Source organism: Lepisosteus oculatus, chromosome 12 (assembly GCF_040954835.1).
Source record: "Lepisosteus oculatus isolate fLepOcu1 chromosome 12, fLepOcu1.hap2, whole genome shotgun sequence".
Classification (NCBI taxonomy): domain Eukaryota; kingdom Metazoa; phylum Chordata; class Actinopteri; order Semionotiformes; family Lepisosteidae; genus Lepisosteus; species Lepisosteus oculatus.
In genome coordinates this window covers 23,495,882-23,512,216 of record NC_090707.1, presented here as the reverse complement: position 1 = coordinate 23,512,216, position 16,335 = coordinate 23,495,882, and the positions used below count along the sequence as shown (strand labels likewise).

General features: G+C 37.2%; 1 protein-coding gene across 8 annotated transcripts in view; it reads left to right on the top strand.

Annotated features, from left to right (window-relative positions):
• Nucleotides 1-2,240: 2,240 nt before the first annotated feature.
• obsl1a (obscurin like cytoskeletal adaptor 1a) overlaps nt 2,241-16,335 on the top strand; it is a 73,840-nt gene continuing 59,745 nt past the window's right edge. For 5 of the 8 annotated variants that reach the window (XM_069197143.1, XM_069197147.1, XM_069197144.1 and 2 more), the window contains exons 1-2: nt 6,406-6,959; nt 8,900-10,050. In XM_069197143.1, coding sequence (XP_069053244.1) covers nt 9,036-10,050 — 1,015 coding nt within the window. In that variant the 5' untranslated portion in view covers nt 6,406-6,959; nt 8,900-9,035. Of the gene's footprint in view, nt 2,637-6,405; nt 6,960-7,724; nt 7,757-8,899; nt 10,051-16,335 lie in introns of those variants that run through there. The other 3 variants (XM_069197140.1, XM_069197141.1, XM_069197146.1) reach the window with 3 other exon arrangements.

Here is a 16,335-nt window from a genome sequence, read left to right as displayed (position 1 = left end):
AAGATTTATTTTTCCTTAATAACTTGGACATTGTCACCCTTTTAATGGATGTGCACAATATACAATTTATTAGCAAATTGCCAGTCAATGGGTATTATGTCTGTCTTGACTGACATTTGGAAGTATTTTGTTAACGACATGTTTCCTTAAATACAGTTAGTAGATTACAATTAGTAAATACTATAATACTCCTGGTAATTGCTTCTTATACAGAAGTAACACTTCTGCACTAATATTGTTAAGCTTTCTTTTCTCATGCTAAGGTTGATTGCTTTCTTGGTAATCACTAAGTGAAATATTTAATACCTAAACTATTTCCCTTTCATTAGCAAATGTTATTTTGAACATTTATTTTATTTTAAATGGAATTCTGATGTTCCTTTCTTTCTCAACCTCATATCCTTTTTTATGTGCATTTCTTTAACTGGATGTTGTTTTTTTTATCATTGAGACAGACCCTTGTGTCACAGTCCCTTAACTAGCCAGAGACAGAGAATTTTCTTTGTTTGCCAATTTTGTTTAATTTTCACCACAAATACCAGCTATCCATTTCTCCATCTTTCTCTCTCTTGATAGACGCACCCTTATATTTATAACCCCGTTAATTTATCTGTGCGTGAATTCCAACACTCCTGAGCAGATGTGACCTATTTCTAATGAATTTAGTCTGAAGCTACCTTCTGGGCAGGTGGCATCCTACAATTATTCTCACCCAGAATAGAGTAAGAAAAGAGTAATGTCCATCAGGATGTCCACCCCTCCTAGATCAAATATCTTTTTTCTCTTTACGTGGTTTCCAGTTTTTCAGGAGACTATTTGGTGGCACAAAATTAACCTGGTAACCTCATCCCATCTCTGGCCTTCCCTCTGGTCCACAGGCATGATCCTTGGTTGGTCCAGGCCTGGCAAATCACACATTTGGGAGGCTTGGGTTAAAAAATATATTTTAGATCGGGTTGGGCAGGTGCAGGTTCATTTTTCACAACTGCAGGCGGGTGCGGGTAAAAAAAAGCCGATCCGCGCATCACTAGCTAGGAACTTCTGCACTTTCCCCCTTCTTGGTAGGAAAATCCTGGGGACCTCTGCAAATCTTCCAGGGCTGTATGCCCTCCTCCTTGGCACACAGACATGGAAACATTTGGGACCCCTTCTCCAGACACTGGTTCAAACTCTGGTAAATGAGTCATCCTCTATATCTAGAGACATTAGCTAGGACAGCAGCTATCAGCCTCCCTCCCTGGAGGTTTATGCCAGGACAGAAGTAAATTTTTATCGTTCCCCTCTCTGGCTCAGTAGCCGTGCTGCTTCAAGGTGCAGTAGTACAGTATGTTCCCTCAATCGCAGTGAACCAGTACTGGACATGGCAGCTTCTTCCTTTCTGCTGGCCTTTCCTCCTAAATATGATTTCGAGTGTTAGACCTTCGGCAACCCTGTTCTGCCTTCTCACGTCTGTAATAGAGAATCATTCCTTGTCGTGGGCTGTTTCTGACAGTTCTTAATTTTCTTGAAGATTCAATGTGAATAAACCAAGTCCCATCCTTTTACAGCATACACACTATTTGACAGGTGTTGTCAGGACTGTAATTGAATTTATTTCCCTTAAACGCACTCCAGGTGTCCCACACCTACATATTGCAGTAAGATAGCTGCTAGCAGGACCTGAGGTCCCTCTCCATCTTTACTCAGTGATACCCCTCCTGGGGAGAAGAGCAGTGTATCTGTCTGCCAGTATATCAGACCAATTATTCCACCAACCAGCATTCTCATAAATGTCCAGGGACATTTTCTAAGACCTCTTCCTTGGTTCTTTCCAGGTTTCAGCTGACAAATGATTCATGCTGATGATACAAGGTCTAAGTTGTTCAACAAGTGCTACTTTTACTCATTAAACAACTTGGAAACCCCAGACATAACTTTTCAAATTAAACTATGGGAGAAAAATTAAATAAGAAAAACAGTAATTATGGATAAGAATAACACAATTATTAAAATTTTAGAAACCATGTAAATATTAAGGTAATTACTGTTTTACCTATCAATACAAGTTGATGATATGAACACACTGAACATGTCACGATTATAGTCCCCCCTCCTTAAGGGTGCTCCAGCCCTTTCACTAAGACTTTATTCTCTGCACCTGTTCCCTATTCCCAGCCCACCTTAAAAGCCAGGCGCTGACGCTCATCCAGGCTCTGCAGCTGATTTCCATATCGTGCGAGACCGGGACCTGGAAGCGCCTGGTCCCGTTAAGGTTTTAACCTTTGTTCCCGTTCCTGTTCCCCGTCCGCCGGTTCCGACCCGGCCTTCGTGGTTTTTAATTCTTTGTTCTGATGGATCTCCTGGTTTTGGACTTACTCATGTGTTTTTGGATACTCTAAGGACTTCTCTTTTGGATTGTTTGCCTCGGCCACACCTCCCCCGTGCACCAGCGCACCTTGGACACGCCCCCCTGTCTTCAGCCCCGTTTTCCTGCATGACGTTTCCCCAGTGTTTCCCCACTCCGTCGGACTGTGTCGTCCGCATAGGGTCCGGAAAGAACTGTTCGTTACAGAACAGAGATGCACTACTGGGCCAAGTTTAGTTTTGGAAGAAAATTGCTGAGCCTTAAATAAGTACACTTTGGGGAAAAATTCAAGGTACGTATCAAGCAGATCTATTGAGTTGTGAGATATGGCATATTTACTCCACAGAGGCATCTGAGTGTCTCAAGGTTAGATGATGTATGGTTGGTTGCATGGCATGTAAGAAATAGTGTTTCTGTTATTTTGCGACAGCACATGCGGACACAACCACTTAATTTGCTGATAAACCTTAACTGAAGTCTGAGAATGTAATTGCACACTTGTAAACCAGATTCCTATCAACTGTTGTAAGGTGCTATTTATATATCACTTCCAAAGTGAACTAAATGAGTTTAATATTTACTTAACCTGCAATGCAGCTAGTGGGTTCTGACAACCACATAGCATTTTATTTTGAAAACAACACAGCTGTATCTTAGGGTACTTCGTTCCTTCACATGTCTTACTACATTTGAGATTATGTTACTCATCAGATTTGTTTTGGTATTAATTTTTAAGCAAACTGCACTAACTCAGGTTCTAAATGCACAAGAAAAGAGCACAGTAGAGGGTTTGTTTAGACATCTAGGTTAAAATAGAGTTTAATTAATAGACAGTGTTTACTAATGTCTTCTTTTTCAGTGGGCAATACAGTTTTAAAAAAGGGTCTGTAAATCTTAATGCTTTTTTGCTAAATGTCTAGTGCTGACCTCTTCATTGCCAGGAACTTAGATTCACTTTAAAATAAGATCAGATTACTTCTATTGGCTGAAATGAGAGAGGTCAGAAAGAAGGTCTGAGATACTTGAGTTTCTAAACAGCTGAGGTTCTTTAACATATGCATGCAAAAGTCTCTCACTCACACCATATATTTGCATATTTTCAACTGATACATGGATACTATCATAATGTATGTGGGTTGATTCTATGCACTATGTAGAAAATGAGTTTCTTTCTTGTGGAATCTTTTTGGTGAGCAACAGTTTCGACCATGTATTCCTCAACTCCAAAGACCTCTGGTTTTCATTCCTGAACTCTTAGTTTAGGTAAGTGAATTATATAATGTTTTAAAATTAAAGTAGCAAAGTGGTCTACGGTGACAGATATAGGTTTTTTGGGAAGCACTATTTGCAGCACTATTCGTTTAAACAATGTGAGTTACTAAGATGATAGAGAAACATTACCAACTAAACAGACACGCACAAATCCAGAATCTGACATGATTACATTAATCATTTTTGGCATTCAAGGTACTGAAGGAGACACTGGGTAAAGGAGAAGGAACACAATTAGCATCAAACACCTCAAAGCTGATCTCAATTTCATATAAACAAATTATTTTGAAGCCAGTAGTTAAGAATACATGCAAATTCTTACTTTTTGTTGTCAGCATTACAGTTGTATGCCAATGACAAGGCCTGAAGAAGAGAGAAGAGAACTGTCTTTAAATGTGAGTCAACTGCAGCAGTTGGGAGTATAATGTGAGAGGGCTGAAGCATTTCGCATTTTTAAGCCAGTATGTTTCTTAAGCCTAGTACCTCATGTCTATGGTGACAGCTAAGAGAAAGTATTATCTTATTTCACTTTGTTTTGTAACATTTCTTCACTGAAACTTTGTTTTCCATCTCACTTTTAGGGGTGTCTTACAAGTTTGTATTTTCTTGTAAGTTTCTGTTTCCCTTGTAAATAAACTGTCCTTTGGGATTTCATTTTTGGGACATGTGATATTTTTAAATTCTCAACATCACATTTATTGACAGAGGTGGGCAAGACCACTGAAGAACATTACAAACCAACAAAACAGACACACACAAAACACCACTAGTCTGAGCCCAGAATTTCACATCATTGTCACAGACACACATGAATCTTAGTGATGGCCAAAATGCTGGGACCTTAAAACTCTAAAGATTTAAACTCTACAAAGACACCTAAAAGTGTCTACATGGGTGACTACTGTCGCTGATGCTGGTGGCTAACAAGATTAAAGGATTTCTGCTAAGAAATCTGGATAAAGCAGTACCTTTTAAGCTGGGATGTGTTGTTGGACAGCTCATAATAAACTTTGGGTGTTGAGGAGACTGACCACAAGACTTGGATGGCTGCAGAGACTCTCCCCGAAACTTCAGAGTGTTTGTGTGGGGATCTTGGCATTAAAGATGGAAAAAGTGACTCCTTCCATAAAGCCATGGCAGCTGAGAGATCAGCTCAAAAGAGAAGATTGTATTGTCCATTGCATAAAGCAAGGTCATCAGAAGAGTACAAAGGAGGGTATGATCAGATCTAAGGTTAAAAGCTGGACTGTATTCAGGCAATATATTCCTAATACAATCTGAACATATACCATTCTATACATGAGCAGGTGCTTAACGTAGTTCACTATAGATTTTGTTGTGATCCAGTGCTATTTATAGAGCACAAGAGTTATGTACTAAAGTAGATTAGATTTATTTGGCACAGTAGTATTAAAAATCAGAATCTTATTCTTCAAATTGATTAAAGAATGTCTTGCTCAAGGTGCTGTCAGCCTCAAACTGGTTAAAATTAACATACTGTAATGTGACATCATTTAAAAAAAAAGACTTTTTTTCTGTTCTTATCAATGGAAAGTGGTAAAAGATGGTGCTGTCAGTTAACTATACTGTAATTGCTAACACTATACTTGAGAGCAGAGATGCCCTCCACATTTGAACAAATGTCTATTTTTTTTCTCAGCACAGATGAAACCAGGGAACTGACAAATACTACAACTGGAGGGGTTAATAATTCATTATACCAGTTTGGTTTCACTCAAACTATCCAGACTATAAAGATTCTGACATTTACACAAATTTCTTCTAAATCCTTTTTAAATGAATGTTTACTAGACTATTTTTAATTCATAAAATAAAGATCACAGAGAAATTTAGAAAGATTGCTTGTTGTGCATTTTATAAATAATCATCTAAATAACATTACCTCCAGTAAAATATTTTAAAGCTTCTGAAGAAGATTCACTTAGTGAAATATGGTTAAATAAAAACAACAGAACCTTGTTTTAGTTGAAAACAATTATTTTTCCCCCTGAAATATCAAGCCATTTATATGAAATATGCTTAAAAAGAATTACTACATTTTGTAGTTATTGTAAACAACACAAAACAAAATCACACTGTCTCTGCTATGTTACCAGACTGCCAGGTTTATAAAAAAACAAATAACTGTAAATCAAACAAAACTGACATTATGGAAAAACCATGAAGCTCCAAAGTAGCATAAGAAGCAAAACCCATTATTACTGAGGTGCATGTAAACATATCCCTTATGTTTTCAACTTCAGTGTCCCTTGAATTCTTTGGCAATTTACAAAGCAGTTCAACAATTTTGAGACTTGTTCCTGGTTAAGAAAACAAAGTATCGGTAAATGCTATTGTACATCTAGTAATATGTTTTATGTCCTAGATTTATATACTCCAATTAATGTTGGAGTTCTGTAAATACCCTGTAATGCCCATATTTCAATTTTAGAGGTTATGCAACAAAGCACTAGACAACTGTGTTAATGGATAACAAAAAAAAACAAAACAATAATGGAATAATTATTACTGACTCACATAGTGGCAAGTCTGTAATTGGTTTTATCATAACAAAAGATATAGGATGTTAGTTTGATTGGTGCTAAATGTCCTTAGGGGCTTTAGGCTGCTGTTCTCCTTAGATTTTATTGCAAGGTCTCAAGTAAGCTAAGCAATGTGCTCCCATCCAGACATTTGTTCTATCTTTAGACACGGGTAGTGGGTGAATGGAAGGGCCTGACTTATCTCCACTGCTGTCATCAAGGCTACTGGTATTTTTAGGGGACAGCAGCAGCTGCAAAAGCATTTAACGGTCTTCCATGAACAATGACACTCAGGGTGTCTCAGGACTTATCGATATAGGAGACCAAGGGAGCAAGGGACTGCCGTACACAGCATACTGTGGTCTACAGAAAAAGAATGCAAGATGGTCATGCCAGGTCTCATTGAATGGAATCGATACGAATGAAGGAAAACTGAAGCAAATGGGAAAAGGATTTTTTAAAGGATTGTAATTTCTTCAAAATAAAAAGAGGAAGTAATAGATAAACAGGACAAGAAACATACAGTAGGCAAAAGCAACAGGTGAGCAGGATAAGGGAACTGAAAATAGAAGAATATGTGTGAGTAAATCTGATTACAGATGTAGATTGTTAAAGAGAGGGAGAACAGACGTACCAGGATTGTACGTCATTCTAATTAGATACATTTTTGTTGTCAGAGTGACAGATAGAGAGGCTAATCAAACATTAAATGCTGGAGCGTCTTTCAAAGCCTGCTGTGTTTCCTTGGCAAATGACTGAAGACACAACCACTTGAGGATAACTGAAAGGAGCTCTCTTATGTAAGTTTATAATCTTCTTAACCCATCCTGTGTCTTGAATAACTGTAGATGAGTGGTACAAATAATTTGTGTGAGTAACATGCTGCAAATTACATTGATAATTTTAATCCTAAAAAATGAAATAATTTAGATTTTTCTGCATCATTTAATATACAGTAGCAATTGGTTTTGATTTGGACAATCTGACCACTTGGAAATAACTGCACTTAAGATTTGTATGATTAGAATATTCTAGCTTGGTTGTGGGGGATTCCATATACTACAGAGCTATTCTTTGCTCTGCAGTTTTGCTCTGTGACCCAGCGGGAAACTCAGACATACAGTATGATTAACATGCTGGAGATTAGGAACCCCTAGGACTCCGGTGTGGGGATCATTTTCCTTGAGAGGGCAGCTGTCCTGAAGAGAAGGGAATCACAACGTGAGCTTTCTAAAAGGGGATAAACTAGCATTGACTCAGGAGTGACTTCTGGCAGGTAGCAGCATGAGAGCTTACCCACAGCTGCTTCAGGCAAACTTGAGAAGACAACTATAAACTGAGATGAGAAGGGGATAGACTGAGAGGTCCTTTCTACTCCACACACAACAGCGAGATAAAAGCCATACTAGGTGACCTTATTCAGAAAAAGTTCAAGTACACTAGGTAGCTGATGTAGGCTGCAAACGAACAGGTAAAGGTTTATTCCATGCTGAAAGGAAAAGAAAAGAGACACCTGAAGAAGGCTCCAAAGCTAAAATGCTGTGTGTCTTTTCTTTTCCTTTCAGCATGGAATAAACCTTTACCTGGAGGAGCTGAGGTTTGTTCCTTTCATTTTAAGTAAAAGGCAAGAACACTTTCTTTTGATAGTGGATTTTAGACTGTAGTTCAAATCTTCATCGTTATGTAACCAATAGGGAATGGAAGGCGGGGTGCTGAAAATATTTTGACTCCACATTGCTGGTAGAAATACTCCAGAAATAAGACTGCATTTGTGCATGTTTGGAGTGTGCTTTGTGATACCTGACACAAGCCCCTGCACAGGTCTTTATTTAGGCATACTATTTTAAGTGCTTTCTCACTGAAATACAGGACCAGCTGTTTAGGATATGCTGTAGCTTCTGTTGCAACAGGATGAGAGGCCATTCACCTCTAGACATGCTGGTTTAGATTCCACTGACATGGAGAGTAACCGTAATTTGAAAAGTGCTGGGGAGTAAAAGTTCTGATGAAATACAACCCACAACTTTGGAGCCGAAAGCCCTCCTACCAACTCACACTGCCTAACCCAGCAGCACATGGTAACTACTCAGAGTAAAGAAAGGTGTCTTAATGTGCAGTGAATATGTTGAGTTAAAAAAATATATATTTTTTTAAGTTTTAAAGTTTTACCTATTGAGGTTTTCAGTAATTATTTATTGGATTTATAATATAGGTTATCCTTATGTTTTATAAATATTTTCCCATTGATTTCTTATTAACAGGAACTGTAAATATTGAAACATTAAATGCTACACCCCCCTGCAGATGCAATCAAAAATGTACTACTGTGCAGCTTGTTAATGTATATGCATGTAGAATATATAAAAGGTGTTTCAAAGAACAAACATTAACAGTTATTAAAGTTATTTATTAAAAAACTATATTCTGAAGATGTTGAAAATTCAGACTGGCCAGATAAGGAGGTATTTTGATCAATTAATAAACCCACATATCCTTACAAAAGAGCTGAGCACTCCTGAATTTAAACTGCCGACAAACATATGCTTCCAGTTTTTAGAAACTGATAATTTAAGAAGGACTTGTGAAACCTGCTGGACTGATTCCAGGTACCTAATTGAACTTTTTTTTATCCTATGAGATGTTAATTTATACTGTACATGACATCCAGTAATGAAAAAAATGTCTCGATAGCCTACAGTGAGGATGGCAACATACAATTTGCCCTGTCTTATTTTCACAGCTCAGTGGGCCTGCAAGGTGTGAAACAAGAGTGAGGACGAGAGGCTTGCAGTCTGGCCTTACATTTGTGGCTCAGAGAAAAAGAGACTGCATGCCTGTGGATTCCAGTGTGAGACGAAGCTGGCAAACAAGCAGAGATGGATGTCTTTGGAGGTGCTCCACGTTTCCTAGCGTATCCCCGCCCCGTGGTGGTTCAGTGTGGTACCGATGCAGTGCTGAAGTGCCAGATTGGAGGGGATCCGCGGCCAGCTGTCATATGGGAACGGAACAATGAGCAGATTCAGCCTGAGGGCCGGTACCGTCTCTTTGAGGACGGCAATGTCTACAACCTTATCATCTCAAGGGTGGATGCTGAGGACAGTGGACAATACATTTGCAAGGCCAAAAACAGCATTGGGGAGACCTACGCAGCAGCAACTCTGAAAGTGGAGGGAGAGGCGCAGCAGAGAGAACTGCAAGAGGAGAATAAGCCACGCTTCCTTATCAAGCCCCTCTCAACTCGTGTAGGCCGAGGAGAGGATGCTGTCTTCTCTTGCAAGCTGTGGGGTAAGCCCCGACCAGAGGTAATCTGGGAGAAAGATGGCAAAAAACTGAATGACATTTTTGAAAGCACACATTATAGTGTGAGCTACCAAGATGGGGGCTGGTTCCAGCTGAAACTCTTCAAGACCCGTGCGCCAGACGGAGGAGTTTATACCTGTCGGGCTAGGAATGAGTATGGAGAGGAATTGGCTGGGGCTGTCCTACTTGTGGATGCCGGACCAGGCCATGAAGAGGAGGCAACTCGCAATGGGTACGCAAATGGCCACTGGAAGCCCCACCAAGGCAAGCAAAGAGGAGGACGTCAAATCGCCATACGACAAAAAGAGGACCCTGTACCTAACTCCGCAAAAGTGAAAATGTTTGCAGTGACAGAAGGCAAGCATGCCAAGTTCCGCTGCTATGTCACAGGAAAGCCCAAACCAGAAATAGTATGGAGGAAAGACGGAAGGTTAATATTGTCTGGGCGACGTTACCTCTTGTATGAAGACCGGGAGGGTTACTTTACGCTGAAAGTGCTCTATTGCAAGCAAGAGGACAATGGGCTTTATGTTTGTGCAGCCTCCAACACTGCAGGCCAGACTCTTAGTGCTGTGCATCTCACTGTTAAAGGTATGTATTATTTCAAGCAGTACTTGTAGTCTTTACTGACATGAACAAGGCTAGTTAGGTGAACTAACTCATCTAACTAACAAAGAATGAACTAAAATGCAGGGGTTAGGAACTAAAATTTAAAACTACAAATTGATTGTCTACAAGAATAGACAAAATATTTTAAAATCACTATTATTTGAGTTATGTTTCTTCATGTCTTGTAATGTTTCACGCAGGATTTAACTTTTGTAATAAAAATATAACTATCGTATGCAATGATTTTGCTAGAATACTGTATATATTTTCTTAAGTTGTAATGACCCCCCAAACAGCATATACATTTTTTGTCACTTGTATTAGGAGCAAGACAGAGAACATCAGAGGGAAAGAAAGTCAGGTGTTCTTCATTGAAATGAAGTTAGAAGATGTAAGATAGTAGAACGCTATTACACATATTTTCTAATAATCCCTTTGATTTAAATTCAGGGATCCTTTTCAAAATGAAAATAATAAAAAAGGCATTTTAATAAAATAAATAAAACAATTAAAAACGTTTTAAAGCAAGAGAACAAAAGAATGATAGGTGAAAGGTAGCCAACAGGGCCATTCATTTACAGTAGCTTGTTTGGTTGGTTTTAGATTAATTATTCAATAATCCAAACAGTGCTTTTGTTTACTCAATCAAATTCACCAAGATGGCAAAGGGATTTGTGAACCCATACACTATTTTAAAATAAATTACTCTTGATTCTGTCCTGAGTCCAGCAACGTCCCATGTTCTTAATGTCAGTTCCAAAGTATGTGTATCTATAATGTTCCTGAATACATTCCCTGGATTGACGTACTCACTACTTCTTAGGATTTTCAATACCTGAAGTTCCTACACTGCTCTAGGCTAAAAATATTCAATTACCTTAACCTGTATCAGACATGGAATCATCATGTATTAGACATGAAATGACTATTAGATCAGCAATTAATCTGGTTGTTTTACTTTATACTGCCTACACTACAGCAAATGTTTGGGACCAGATAGTATTCTTCAAATTTCAACTGAGTAACAAAGAGATAGCAAACAAGAAAACTATATTTTCTTTAACAAAATTATTTCAGTAATTCAAGAGAGGGGTAAGGCCCATTTGACAGGAAAATTGCTTATGCAATTAGCAAGTCTTCTATAAACATGGTGATGAAACTAAACTAATTATTGACCAATTGTTTTTGGAAATAATAATTAAAACAAAATTAGAAAATCATCAAAAGTATATGGTAATAGGCTTTTAGATGATAACTAACATCAGACTCTTGCTTTGCTAAGATTAGGTCCTTAAGGTCTTGCTCTGCTTCTCGTACTATGATTTTGCTGCTGTAAAAATAGAGCATTTGGAATAGAGTATTCAATCAAAAATTGAATTATTTTTATTTATATAGTGCATTTCATTTTAAAGGATCCTAAAATGGTTTACATACAGTATAGCAGGGGACCCAATACATCCACCACTGAAGTGCAGCACATTTGCGTAATGCACATTAGCTTTGGGACCTCAGAGATTTGGTGCCCTCTAATACTAATTTGTGAGGGCTGTGGCATTTCTGTGGCCTGTGACCAGCTTTCTTTTCAATGGTCCTGTCATAAAGTAACTCTGGTGTGACTTAATGTCTCTAACCCTTTCCCAGAACATGCACACACCAGAACTGTACACTCAGTTTTCCCTAACCTAATATACTGTAATTAAAGGCGAGAACCTGTCTGATGTCATTGAATGTCCTCTACTTCAAGTGTAGTTTAGTGTTATTGGTTCCCGTTCTTGAGGAAACTATCATCTTGAGGAAACTATCATCTACTGCTGACACGAGGATCAGGAGACACAATATGTCCTACCAGGGAAGATTCTTCCCTTGCTGGTGGGTTCTTTTATTCCTTTTCCATCCACCTCTCTTTTGTCAATGGATTTACCTACATCAGCATCCCTAGCCCTTCACTCATAGCCCTCTGCGCATAGACATAGACTAAACACTGCTCTTCACCCCCCTCGCAGGATTTATAACCAGATGATTTTAACCTGTTAATCAAACCTAATTATTTATTCCTTTCCGGATTCCCCTCTAGGATTTTTAAGCAATTACTGTTACTACATGCTTTTCAGGATAATTTAAATCCGCTCCAAGTTTTGTAGTCAGCTGATGTTAACTGTAGCCCCCTTTTAGGTACATATGAGAAGAAAGAACACTAGTCTGTTTTCCATTACTCTGGTAGTAGCAGTTTTAAATCCTCGCCCAGTCGATCCCTCTTGGCCAGGTCCACTCGAACACAATCGTTACCTTACTGTTGGAACCTGAAATCACAACAGCCAACTCTGCAACTACTTTTATTCTCCAATAAAAGGTCTTCCAATAACTATAGTGCCTAACCCAACTTCAGTGCTTAGTGGGAAGCTAGAACAGTCTTCCACTGAGTGCTGATGTGTGTTTAACCCTACGAGACCTGAACTCCGAATCTGATTGAGCTCAGCTATAGTGAACCAATTTCCCACTCTACCCATATTTGACCACCACTTCTATTCAGATCTGAATAGACAACTCACTGAGTTGCGTACCTTGAAACAAGTCTATTCTTACTGAGACACAAGCTGTTACTCCCTTAGTCAACTAAGGACAACTGGCTACTGGCTATGTCCCGACTGGAGTTATCGTTGGGGTTTCCCTGTCCCTCTCAGGTTCTCTGTGATTCTGATCTTAACCCTCAAAGATCTCAGATTTCCTCCTTCTCTTTCATTGAATCTATGCCAGATTTTATTTTTTGCAGTCCTCACAACTATCATTGCCAGGTTACAATTAATCATTTATATTATAGTAGTAATTTAGATAACTAGTTACTTAGACTAGTAGTAATTAGTAGTAAATCATGGTAATTTAGATTATTATAGTAATTTAGATTACTATAAGAAAGTAATCTAAACCTGTCACTTTTATAGATTACACAAGAAATTGAGGATTTCATGCAGACAAATGCATTAAGAATGTTACATACAGGCAGCAAAAGAATAAATTGTAGATATTTGATCAAAAACAAATCTTTAAGAAACTACTTAATACTTAGATGTTTATGTTAATAAATTATTTACATATGATTTAAATCAAGTTATATTAAAGTTGTAGACTACACTAGTAAGATCTCAGTTAGAATACTGGGTACGGTTTTGGTCATTATGTTACAAAAACTAAATTGTTACTCTGGAATGATTCCAGAGAAGAGCACCCAGATACATTTCAGAGCTAAATGTCAATATTGTATACCGACATGTGAAAGAAAGTCTCAATCAAAGAAGTCTATAATGTGACCTTATTCCCATACAGTATTTCAAATCCCAAAAATGGAACTGACAAAGTCAACCCAATGGACGTCAATACTAAAACAAAATAGAAACTATGGGGATGTAAAATACAGTTTAAACAGAGTTTAGAACAAGACACTTAGACATGTTTCAAAATCAAGTGAGATGGATGGGACAAATGGTTTACTTTTGTTTTTAACTGTGCTTATGCTGTAATGCTGAAAATAGTGTAAGAAATAGCATAGTTCTTATGTTTAAAATAGTGTGGTAACCAAAACTTTATTTTTCTTTCTAATTTCCTTGTTATAAATTCTACACTACATCCAAGCATTTCATTGGTACTACTTGCTCTTTTTCTTGCTTTTCTACATTTGAAGGGAGGCTGAAGCTAATTTAAATTATTAATAATTATTCTCTCATTTAAACATATTTGAACTTAGCAGATGCCAATATAAACAACACGGAAGCTTTAGAAGTGAATGTAACTGGTCAGTATTACATGTTTACTTATTGCACAACAGTGTATGTGTAATATACATACATGTAACAGATGTAGAAATAAAGAGACAGTAAACTGAGAAAATACAATTAATAGTGGAACTATACTCTACATTAAAAGATTAAAAAATGAGTCTTTAAATAAGATCAGAGTCTCTAATGAATTAGAGAAATTAGAGCTGCTCACATGAAGGCCTGATTCGCATTATGTATTGGTAGGGTACATATTGGTAAATCGAGACAAAATAGACACTTGTCATATTAAGTGACTGCACTCACTCAATAAATCCTTAAAATAACCTGGAGTTAATATTGGAGAGTATTAAGTGACTAATACAGTATATGAGGAGGGAAACTATTAAGTCCAGCCTAGATTTATACAGGAAGCCAGTGTAATTTATATAGTAATTGACTGTCATCTTGAAGGTTCAGAGAAAAAAAAAATTAGCAATCGACAGTATATCTATAACCTATTTTAATACATTAGTGTGAGAGATTCTCCTGATGAAAGTCAAGGGCTATTTGTTTTTCAATAAGCAGGATCTGACATACAGCTCAAAATGTATTCAAAATTCTGTGAAAAGGGAAATTTCCTGAATTATATTAGTAAATGTATATTTTATTTAAAATACACTAAACATTTATAAATATTTCTTTGCGGCATGTGCATCGCTTATAAAATGTTAAAAGAAAATCCATCCCCAACCACATAGAGTATAAGCTTGAAGGGAACAAATACATCAATAAGGCCAGCTGTTCTTGTAATCTGTCTGATATTTGGCACCTGCTGCATTAAGGCATTTAAATCTCCTATAGACTGCAGCAATAATGAGACATCTTAATTGTCTAAAATGCACACTGGGAGTTTTAAATGTACCTGAGTGGGCCAGTACCATTGACGTACCATAAATTCCCAACAGACAGATCTGTGAAGTAGTTTAGTTTCCAAAGCTATATACTGTATGTGTCAGTGTCTTGAGGTTGGGATCAGATTAAAGAATCAGTGCTGATGCACTTTGTGTAATGTTCTGATAAAGGCCATAACAAAGATTTTAACATTTTGCAAAAATCGGGAGATTAAAGGAATTCAAAATGAATTAAGATAAATTAAGGAATCAAGGCATAAAAATAGGAATTAAGATAATGTTAAACTAGTTAAACTTGAACCGTATAAATGGGTTGTAGAACACTTCACTGTTGAAAGTTCACCTTCAGTTCAAAATTTTATTTGTTATTAAATTAAATTTGTGGCTCACCTAGGAAGGTCTTCTAGGAATTTTTCTTTCAGTTAATAAAAAAACCTTGTTAAGTTAATGAAGTAACATCTTTTCAGCCTCTGTTTAAGGAATAAGTTATCAGTGGTAATATGCTCTATTGCTGAATTCATAGAAAAATTGGAGACAGAACAAGATCAGACCAGAATTTGCTTAAAAACAACAGATTTTGTAATGAACAGACTTTTATCAGCTCAGTGTGGTAGATTCTGATTTCTGGTGACTTCAGAGACTTTTACACAGAACACTTCAACTCAACACAGATGTAAAAAGGATTCAGGATTTATTCAAACCCTTACAATAAGAGAAAAGAAAGAAATGCATAGATCTGTCTGAGCTCTAACTAGACTTCTTGAGATCCTGCTCTATAAATACAACTGGGCAGCTAATCTGCTTACCAGCTCCAAAACATGAGTCCACAGGCTCATCGATCAGTCACCTCCTACTCCAGTCTTTTAACCCTCTGGTGCACAACAGAAGCTTTCCTAGCTTTTAAGACCGCAAAATTTGACAGCCCTTTGGAAGGCTCAGTTTCTTGGTCTCATACTGATTGATTATTAACCTGTGAACAGCAGGTAATCCTCAATTACCTACTGTGGAATGTAGTTCAGAGAAGAAGCTCTGTCTTGTCAGAACCTCAAACCATAAAATGTCTTGTACGAGAATATAGGCAAATGCTGAAGATGGTGTGTTTCATGTACCGTATGTGTTGTATTTCAAATGATATGTCTCAGATATCCTTCGAATGTACAGCAACCTACATGTTTTAAAGTGCAACTTAACGCAAATATATTTTGGAACATTTTTTCCAACATTTTTCTTAACTATTTTAGTCCTCTAATCATTTCTGTGTTTTATTAAAAAGGCTAATGACAATTATGATGGTAATAAAGCAAGAACGTTCAATTCAGCAAAGCTGTAATGTGTAATGACATTAAAATTCAGAGAAACATAAATGCCCCAAGGATTGTTTGGCCAGATGGGCTCTCTGCCTTTAAGTAACATATACAGTATATTTCCTAATTCTGCAATATATAGGGCATTTTTTAATTTATAATATGAAAAATAATTATTTTTTTCAATGTGATTCATAAAGTGCATTTTTTCTTAGATGTAAAGCAGTTTCAGGTCTTTGTCCTGAAAAGTGTTATATAAATCACATTAATTAATCTATATTATTATGACAGAAAGTCATT